The sequence below is a fragment of the Tasmannia lanceolata genome, unplaced genomic scaffold (assembly GCF_043159265.1).
Source record: "Tasmannia lanceolata isolate RefF3 unplaced genomic scaffold, GAP_Taslan_0.1 ptg000008l, whole genome shotgun sequence".
Lineage (NCBI taxonomy): Eukaryota > Viridiplantae > Streptophyta > Magnoliopsida > Canellales > Winteraceae > Tasmannia > Tasmannia lanceolata.
Genome location: NW_027518685.1, coordinates 6,316,456 through 6,326,057, shown reverse-complemented (window position 1 = coordinate 6,326,057; position 9,602 = coordinate 6,316,456). Strand labels below are relative to the sequence as shown.

Below are 9,602 nucleotides of genomic sequence, written 5' to 3'. Positions count from 1 at the left end.
ACTGAGATAATCTATTCTTTCAAGGAGTACATATCAAAACGAGATTTGTACAAAAGATGCGTTTGTAGTCCAACGGTTAGGATAATTGCCTTCCAAGCAATAGACCCGGGTTCGACTCCCGGCAGACGCAACTATGAAAGTTTTTCAATTTTCATTTCTTTCTTCTCTTTTTTCATTTTTTCTTGGTGTTCACGTGTCCCTGATTTTTTTTTTTTTTTTTTTTTTTGAGGAATGATACATGCAAGGGCCCTCTTCATGCAAGGGCTAAAGAAGCGCCCTTGAGTAGATCCATGTCATTAAGTGCAACCGAATTCAGTTTCTCAACCGATTTTAAAAATTACGTGGATATACTCAAGGGCCCTTCTCCGGGCTTTGCATGAAGAGGGCCCTTGCATCTATCATTCCTTCTTTATTTTTTCCTAAGATTTGCTAACCCATAAACGTTATTTCAGTCAGCATTTTGGATTATATTTTTTCGGAATGCTAAATTGAAGGGTGCCCTTGGAAGAGTATAATGAAACGGCACCCCCATTTCGGAATGCACTTTGGTAATGCGGACGCCCTTTCATCCTATTTTGCAATGGCGCCCCTCAGTTTAGCACCACTTAAGTTTTTAGCTGAAATAATTTGACCTAAAACATCATTAACAAACATTTGGAAAATCATTTTCTAAGAAAAAATAATTTTCATGGTTACCAACACAAGGAAAATCTTCAGATATCATATGAACAAGAATTATACGATGGACGCGTGTTAAATGGTGAGCCCCAACCTATGCACGGTCCAGGGTGGAGATGTGGGACCCACCCTGATCATAATAAGAGGTAAATTGTGTGCCCCACCCATTGCATGGTGTGCATATTATTATGGTCCTAAGTGGGGGCATGCGTAGTATGAGGCTATAAAAGACCTGGTATGGACAGATTTAAAGCGGTTCCAACAGTAATTGCATTGGTTAGATACCTAACACTTAATACCAGAGCAATAGTTGCGAAGGGGCTGAGAGCAACTTGGAAAAATCGATGGAGTAAAAGCCGCCACAAAGTACGCTCAAGAGGACAATGAATGTTGAAGCATGGTCAAATGTTACGGTTTTAAGTGCGGCCTGCCTAGGTAAGGGACTAGGTGGGACCCAACTTGGTACAGGGCAAGTTTAAAGCCTACAGCCTAACACCTTCCATCAGTCCAGAGGCTTTTGATGTGTTAAGTTAAATAGCAAATACATTTTGAAAAGTAGAGCCCATCTTGGTCAAAGATCCAAACTATCGATCGGGCCTGTATGTAAATAGGTTGTGCCTCAAAAATCATCTCAATATTGAATGTAAATAGGTTGTGCCCCAAAAATCATCTCAATATGATAATCCTATATGAAGAGGCTATGTGCCGCCCCTTTATATATTGGAGGAGTAGGATCATCCTATAAAGATGATTTCTAAGGCAGAACCTATTTACATTGGGCCCAACAGATGAATGGTTGAGATATTTAAACAAGGTGAGTAACACTATATCTTGTAAAATACAACACTCCTGTCATGTGGACACCATATAAAAACTCATACAGATATTTAGGGCACGCTTGGCTACCATATATTTTTTTCATGATCAATCGATATCTCTAGGTTGAGATGAGGGTGGAGTGACTAAAAATATGGAAACTAGTGTCTCCAAGTGATGAGAGGTGGCTAAAAATCAAGAAACAAAGACCTATACTAAAAATAGGATCCACTTCTCCTGATTTTTAGCCACAAATGAGGCTCATCTCAATGCCCTATCTATTCTCCCTCCTCCTCCCACTGCCCTACGGCCCTACCCCTCTCTCACCACTTGGAGACATCGATTTATCAGGAAAAAAAATTCCTGGGAGCTGCCTTAACTATTAACGTTTTCCTAAAAATTGTCTAATTCATCACCCATGATCAAGAGATTAGGATTAGTTGAAGATGAAGAGAACCCATGTATTATCCAAACAATAATATAGAATCTCCAAAAATTGGACGATTAGTATTATCCAAACTATTCATCTGTTAGGCCTTGCTATGGATGGACCCGGCATAAAAATCCACTCCCATTGGACTATGCAACGGGCATGAAATTAGTGCCCACTTCCATGTTTTCCCACCATCCAATTGGAGGGTTTGGATCGTCCAATGAGACTAAATTTCGATGCATGGCCATCTATAGCAAAACCTGATAGATGAATGGTGTGGATTCATAGAACAAGTAGGCCCCCGATTGCACTTCTACCCGCTCATATTTTGCATTTATATTTATAAGGTTTTAAATAACCTCATGGCCACCCTTCTACCTATCCAATGATCCAGGCCATTTATCTAAGGTGCTCCGCTATAGATGAGACATGTCCCCAAAACCCATCAAATGATCGTCACCCTCCGATTTGTCGGGTCCACAAATATTAAAAAACAAGATAACAATTTATAGCATACACTGGGGCCCACATATCAGATGACCAGGAATCAGGATACTAAAGATATAACGGTGGAGATTTTCGGGGTATTGCTCTATCCACATGGGCCCAGCACAGCAACGGTTTTGATTACCAATTTGGTGGGACTCACTATAAATTGTAGATGAGCAGTTATCGTATACTTCCTTGCTTTGGCAGAGGGGAGCGAGGTGTGGTGCAGCAGCCATGGCGATGGCTTGGAAGCAATTCCTCTCAAACAAATCAACCACTTTCTCACCACAACAATCCCTCATTGGGTTCTCCAGATTCTTCTCCAAATCTAATCCTTCCTATATAGGTAAGTACAAAGTTCAAACTTCTAGGGTTTTTGGGTTTTCTCTATATCTTTCTTTTTAAAGGCACTGAACGGAGGAAATGCTTTGTAGTGAAGGTGGGGATTCCGGAATTCCTGAACGGAGTAGGAAAAGGCGTGGAAACTCACGTCGCGAAGCTCGAGACTGAGATTGGAGACTTTCAGAAGCTTCTTGTCACCAGGACTCTCAAGCTTAAGAAACTCGGCATCCCCTGCAAACACGTAATTCAATCGCTTTGCTTTCTATGTTTCTTGGTTTTCGAATTGTTTGATGTGGGTTTGACATAGAAGAATTTGATAAACATATTGCTTGCATTTCAAAAAAAATTATAAGGGGAAATGCAAAGAATTTAAAGTACCATAAAAAAGGCCCAAATTTACAACTCAGTTGTATGTCGAAATGCACCCAAGAAGTACTTTAATTCCCAAATCTGCATCGAATAACAGCACATTCGGAGAACAAGTGTTTGAAATTTTTTCCCCCTTTAATGCTCTAAAAATTTTGAATTAAACTCTTTCATCTGAAAGATTAGTTGCCATTTTGCTGCTTATGTTCTATCTTGGTCATTGTCTATTATTATCTTCTGATATTTTGTTCAGATGGGTTGGTAATTAGTATCTACAGTTAGAATGGTTTTTCAATAATTATGCCAATAAGTTTTATTTCTTTGCACAAATAACGCTGCTATGGTTTGATCATATTGATCATCTAAGGAGTGAAGATCCAATTTTACTCAAATCTTTAATTTAGAGTTTACATATGGCTGTCAAGTTTCCGATCTTGGGATTGCTCAACGCCATTTTTTCTCAACTTTACTTCCCGGCTTGTGATTCCTAGGGTAAAAGGAAGGTGACTCTCTTTTTAGTTTAATGTGTGCTTTCGAGAAGAGGCATAAATAAGCTACACCCTTTAATTGTTTGAAAGGCCTGGGGAGGCTCCATGTGCGTAAAAACATACATGGGGGTTTGGCTGATAGAAGAGCCTTTGAAGGGGTTTTAGTTGGTTAACAGTATTCCAACAAACAGATAAGACAAGTAGCAACTGGGGTAGAGTAGACAATCTAGATTTAACCTTTACTTGGAGAAACACATGTTTTCTTGTGCTATCATTATAGTTACTATTACAATTTTCCAATCAAAGTTATGTGGTGGGTACTCAAGCTTTAGTTGCAATTAGCTTTGGCTACCTGCCATTTTTTTTTGATAAAGGTAACAATTTATTAGACATCAAATAACAAAGACATCCTAGGGGACAAGATGTCCCACTGATCAAAACTTATCTGTAAAATATTTTCCAGCACGTCACTTTGAAATAGAGGACAGTAAGTCGGTAACAAACAAAAAACAGTTAAAAATACAGATAACTGGATCAGCGACCAGCACTTCACCCTCCCTGTCCGTTCCTTCTTTTGTGAGCTTGTCAGCCTCATCGTTCGCTGATCTCAGCTTATGTTGTAGAGAAGGGTTGATGGCTGAGACCTATGATTTGGCCGACACTTTAAATTTATTGCCGACACATGTGTCGTGTCATGTCCGACACGACACCTGTGTCCACACATGTCGGCACTCCTTTAGACACTTTTAAGTGCACTGCTAGAAGTGTCAGTAAATTTATATGTATGTATGTGTATGAGTGTGACACTATTTCTAAATTTTTAGGCGTTGCCATGTCAGATACCTCATATCCGTGTTGAAACTCGGCACACAAATCCATATCCACAAATCATGATTATATGTACCTTCTATTTTAGCCATGTACCCATTTCTAACTTTTTGGAGTTTGCCGTGTCCGACACTCCATGTCCGTGTCCACACGCGACACTCGTGTCTGTGTCCACAAATCATAGGCTGAGACTAAATCTCTAATTTCATCAATAATGACCCCTATTTTCCATGGTCCTGGTGTCTTGTTGCAGGTCCAAGCAATGCCGTTAGAGGAGTCCCCTTCTATACATAGGGGCTCCAATCTAGCAGTTGCATACCATCTTAAACCCCACAGCAAAGCCTGAGCTTCTGCCTCATTTGCATCACAGATACCAACGGACCCTGAAAAGGATAGGACTTTCTAGCCATTTGAATCGCGGAAAGCCTTCAATTCCCGCCCTGCCATCAGAATTGGCCACCTGCCTTTGAGGGCTTAAATTCTTTCAAAAGTTTTAGTTCATAGTTCAGCAAACTACAAGTGAACCGTGTGGTTCTTGTCTTCGAGCTCTTAGATTGTTACTTCATGAACCAATAGTCCGGGTTTACTACATAGAAATGGGGCAGCCATGCATTGTTGGCATTTTTCTCTCCTTACAACACCATCAATGATCCTTAGGCACCTGAAATATTCCCAAATAAGAAAAATGATCCTATAATTATTATCAAACAGTGGATATTGTTTGGAACATTGCACCCTTTGTGGTGGTGAGGATGGTGGGTGTGTGTGTGTGTAGGGCGGGGGTGTGGGCGAGTGTGCGCGGGTGCGCGCGCGCGCGTGCGTGTGCAGCTAGAATAATAAAGTGATTTTTGAGGTAAGAGTTCCAATCATAGGTGATTGATGATTAAGCAAGCTTTCTATCGTCCATTTAGCCATCCCTAGATAGAATTAAGGGGAATTTTGGTTAATGGCATACTGTGTAAGTGGAAGGAAGTGATTTGCAGCTGTCCAAGAATGGATAAAACCGAGGCTATATGGTCTCTTTCCTCTCCATCCCCCCGAATTGCCCAAAATTAAATTCTGATGGTAATTCAAGAAGGCATTCAGCCTCCTCTGGCACTAGAGGAGTCTCTAGGATTGAGATGCGAGAGGTCATTAAAGCACATTTATTGGTGATTTCGATTCCAGTGAAGCTAATGTTTGCGTTCTCCATGCAGTTCATTGTATCTTTAAGGAGGAGCTTAGTGGATCCCCATGTGGAAGGTGATTCTGTCAACATTCTCTCGTAGTCATCTAAACATAGGCGGGCCGTGGAAATTAGCTAACTGTACATTGGAAAGTCTTTTATCACCCTCATATATACACATCGCACATAGCACTTATTGTGTTGAGAGTTAGCTTCGCTTAAGTAGTGAGTTGGCTTTTTTTCTTTTTCTGTTGTGTAGTTTCTGCTTCTTCACGGGGCCATTCTGCACCTCCCTTGCATTTCTGGTTTCCCTTTTCATTTTAAAAGTTTTATGTTATATTAAAAAAAATTCTAGACAATTTCAATTTGCCCTATAAACTTGCCCATAGAAGGCTTGGTGTTCTATGCTATTCAAGTTTGTCTGAAATGCTAGAATTAATGTGCTAGACACAGGTTCATTGTTTCACAGTTAAAAAACTTAATTAGTTGAACACATGGAACACCTTCCACCTGTTTCAAGGTGTTTGGATTACATAAGATAGATAATAAATATGATTACATTACGTGTTTTACATGTTATTTCTTAGATAGAATTTGTAACTAATGCTGATAGTATCTTCACCGTAACATGGAGTTATTGTTAGTTTGCATAGTTTGGCTTGCTGTGCTCATGATGAGAGTAGCTCATTTTGTATTTTAATAATGCATTTTAGTAAAACATACATGGTTAGTGATATGCAGTCACAAGACTGTACAATCGAGTTTTGTGATGACCAGGAGAACTCCATTCAACCAGAACACCTTGACTACAATGTTATGACTTATCACCAAAGGACTTAATGCAGTCCTCATTGTCATTATGAAATGTAAAAGATAAAATTGACCTCTGAACTTTTATGTCTCTTTGCTGGATGTGACGATTTCACTTGTACCCCAGAGAGACTAAGTAACATTATTAGGTATTGGAGATCTTATTAGAGATATGACTAAGAGTTTGTAACATATATGTGGAAGCATGGGTGAGGCTGTGGAAAGATTGGGTAGTCATTGTGTATCAGTGGCGCTTTCTCATCTCTCTTTTTCTGTTCTATCCTCTTTCCCTGTATTTATATTAACTCAAAAGCTCTTTTTTGTAGAGCTTTGAAACAAACTTGTGACTTTTTTTTATTTTGAATGATCAAACTTATGACTTTTTAAGTATTGCTTTGAAGAATTTCCTGATTATCCCAACGGAAAGCAGAGTTAAAGTCAAAAACTTGTTAAATGAACTCTTGCCAAAAAAATAGAGAGGATGTGCGAGGGGGGTGCAGCGACAACACCTCAGTGTTGGGTAAAAGGAAGCTATTCTGAAGAGGCTTATGCATGTCAGAGTAACACTGGAAAATATACTCAAATTCACTTGGAAATGAAAGAAGTCCTTGCATTTGTTACTACAAAAACTGACTCACATGGACTTCTTTTCTGAATGGCTTAAGTTTGCTTTTTGTATCTTTTTGTGTACTCTGTAACATGCTAGTAGAGGTGGCAATGGGGCGGGGCCGGACGTTGCATTCCCCGTCCCCATCCCCGCCTCAAGGAAAATTCCATGTCCCCGCCCCGTCCCCACTTCAGGGATGGAGGGAATCCCCATCCCCACCCTGCGGGGAAAATCTAATCCCCATCTCTGCCCCGTCCTCGCCCTGCTCACTACGGGAAAAAATTCCCCTCCCCCTCCCCTTCCCCGCCATGCTATAATAATAATTTCAACTTTTTTTAATCTAATCAAATAATTATTAAATAAGAATCCAAAGTTCCAATCTAAAATATAATTATATAAGGTGTTTTCGTAATATTAAAGATATATAGGGATATTTATGTAATTTTATAGACGGGGATTACGAGGCGGGGCCAGAGCCATCCCCGTCCCTGCGTCGGGGAATTTTTTAAATCCCCGTGCCCACTTAAATCGGGGAATCCCCACCCTGTGCGGGGGCAGGCAGGGCAGATCCTTGTTTTCACCGGTTTAATTGCAAGCCCTACATGCTAGCTGGTCGGCTTTCATTTCTTTGTTGTGCATCATGTGTTTCAAGAATGTACAAACTTACTAGAAATTATGATTTCATTTTATGAACCATAACTATATCCAGTGAGCATGCACTCAAGCTCCATACGACAGGTGCTACTTCTTTACTTTTTTTGTAAGGGCCGGTAAATCTTGTGCATGATTTATCTTTCATTTGATTGGTCAGGTTCTTCATAGATCAATCATCTTGGGTGTCTATTTCCCGTGTGAAGGAAGGATATAGGAAGTTTATAGGCCTAGTCATTTCTTTTGGCTCTTGCTTTCCTTGGACCATCTTATTTGATAATAACAATAATTTGATGCGTCAAGTTTCATATTGAAGAAAGAATAGGACAACTACCCTGAAACATTTCCATTTTGATGCAGAGGAAATTGATTCTAAAGTATACCCACAAATACAGGCTTGGACTTTGGAGGCCTCGAGACGACCTAATGAAACCTCAGTCTGCTTAGCTCTTGGTGCAATCGAACATATGCTGAAACCACCTGGATGGTATTAGCTGGCTGTGAGTACTAGCTATTTGTCTCAGGTAAAATAGTTTTGTTATGTTGGTCCATCGGAAGAAGTACAGAAAAGAAAGAGAAGAAATGCTTAACTTTAGTTTCTGATATGACGTGGAGGTGGATACTACAATTTAAGAATGACTGACTTTTTCAGTAATTGTGTTCTAACTTTTATTTGGAATTGTTTTAAGTTTAATCGAGCTTAAAGACTTCTAATATTGATTTCTTGATCAAGGAATGAATGAGAAGTTGAAACCATGATCACCCAGAGGAAGTAATCAATCCTAGTCTGTATTAGATTCCCATATGGTGCGCTTTGTTGCACAGATGGACTGTCTTTCTTGTTGGATCCCATCTTGTGTTGCTAGTGGCCCGAAATCCACTCTAATTAGACAATCCTGGCCATCAGATCAAGAGCCTGCAAAATGTACGGGCGCGTCTTGGGTTCCGCCCAGCTTTATTGAATCATGTTGAGAAGAGGCCACCATGAGAAGGTCTGGATTTGGCTCGTTGCATATTGATCTGTTGCATATGCCCTAACACTGTATCAGTTTTCCAGCTATAGATATCAGCTGATACATTTGGTACCCTCCTAATCCTATTCACAAATATGAACTGATTTTGGTGGGGATACAAAGAAATTAAGAAACCATAAATGTTCCAAGTCTTTCCTTGTTGATTTACTCAAAATCTTCACGTAATAGTTGGAAAGATTTGTGAACTTATGTGATTTGTTTTCATTCTAACTGATAGGTAGTACGACCATTATTTACGTATAATATTTATACGCGAAGAACACCATCTGCAAATAATTTATGGTAGTATCCAAACAGCTTGAAGCTTCCTTGGATTCAAGCTGCTGTTTTGGCAGTGGACCTCAATTGATGCAGTTTGGCCTCTTTGGATACCTCTGAAATTATTTGCATATAAGGGCATGTTTGGCTACCCTTAATTTTTTTTTTTTTCGGAGCATTATCTTATCCAATGGTGAGGGAGAGTGGGAGGGACGGAGTGAAGAGAGGGTAAGAAAAGCCTAAAAAATGATGAAACAAAAAACTCCACTCAAAATATGATTGATTTTTCCTTGTTTGAGGGCCTAAATATATTTTTTGTGTGGTAGTTAAGCTGGGATGGAACCCCCCACCTCTTGGTTGAGGAACAAGTACTTTTACCAATGAGCTAGAGGCTCAATCCCATGGCCTAAATATTATATACAAGGGAAATTCTAAAAAGAAAGTCACTTTATGCTCCACTTTTGCCTGTGTCACGTGATCCAGATCTCGCGACAACTATAAGGAGGCCAAATGTTGTTAAGATCACCTTGATCGGATGATCCTAAGCCATCAAGCCTCCGATCAAGTCTTTGGGGTGATCAAACACCTTCTCGAGTGATGCCAAATAGGAAGAACGTTATCTATTATGTAAGCGTGG

General features: G+C 39.9%; 1 protein-coding gene and 1 non-coding gene across 3 annotated transcripts; both read left to right on the top strand.

Moving 5' to 3' along the window:
• The first annotated feature begins 58 nt into the window (after positions 1 to 58).
• On the top strand, positions 59 to 130 carry TRNAG-UCC (transfer RNA glycine (anticodon UCC)). Its single transcript has one exon. It is a non-coding gene; the product is annotated as a tRNA-Gly (tRNA).
• Positions 131 to 2,600: 2,470 nt separating this feature from the next.
• On the top strand, positions 2,601 to 8,389 carry LOC143884115 (xaa-pro aminopeptidase P). 2 transcript variants are annotated; one of them, XM_077387515.1, is made up of 3 exons: positions 2,601 to 2,762; positions 2,851 to 2,999; positions 5,637 to 6,772. In XM_077387515.1, the coding sequence occupies exons 1-3, from the start codon at positions 2,651 to 2,653 to the stop codon at positions 5,706 to 5,708; spliced, it is 333 nt and encodes a 110-aa protein (XP_077243630.1). In that variant the 5' UTR covers positions 2,601 to 2,650; the 3' UTR covers positions 5,709 to 6,772. The 2 variants fall into 2 exon arrangements, with proteins under 2 accessions (XP_077243630.1, XP_077243629.1); XM_077387514.1 differs by lacking the exon at positions 5,637 to 6,772 and adding an exon at positions 8,034 to 8,389 and having other exon boundaries at positions 2,603 to 2,762.
• The last annotated feature ends 1,213 nt before the right edge of the window (positions 8,390 to 9,602 follow it).

Coding starts and splice junctions, on each gene's coding strand:
- LOC143884115 (XM_077387514.1), top strand. CDS start 2,651: ATGGCGATGGCTTGGAAGCAATTCCTCTCAAACAAATCAACCACTTTC. Junction 2,763..2,850: donor ATCTAATCCTTCCTATATAG/GTAAGTACAAAG, acceptor AATGCTTTGTAG/TGAAGGTGGGGATTCCGGAA. Junction 3,000..8,033: donor TCGGCATCCCCTGCAAACAC/GTAATTCAATCG, acceptor ATTTTGATGCAG/AGGAAATTGATTCTAAAGTA.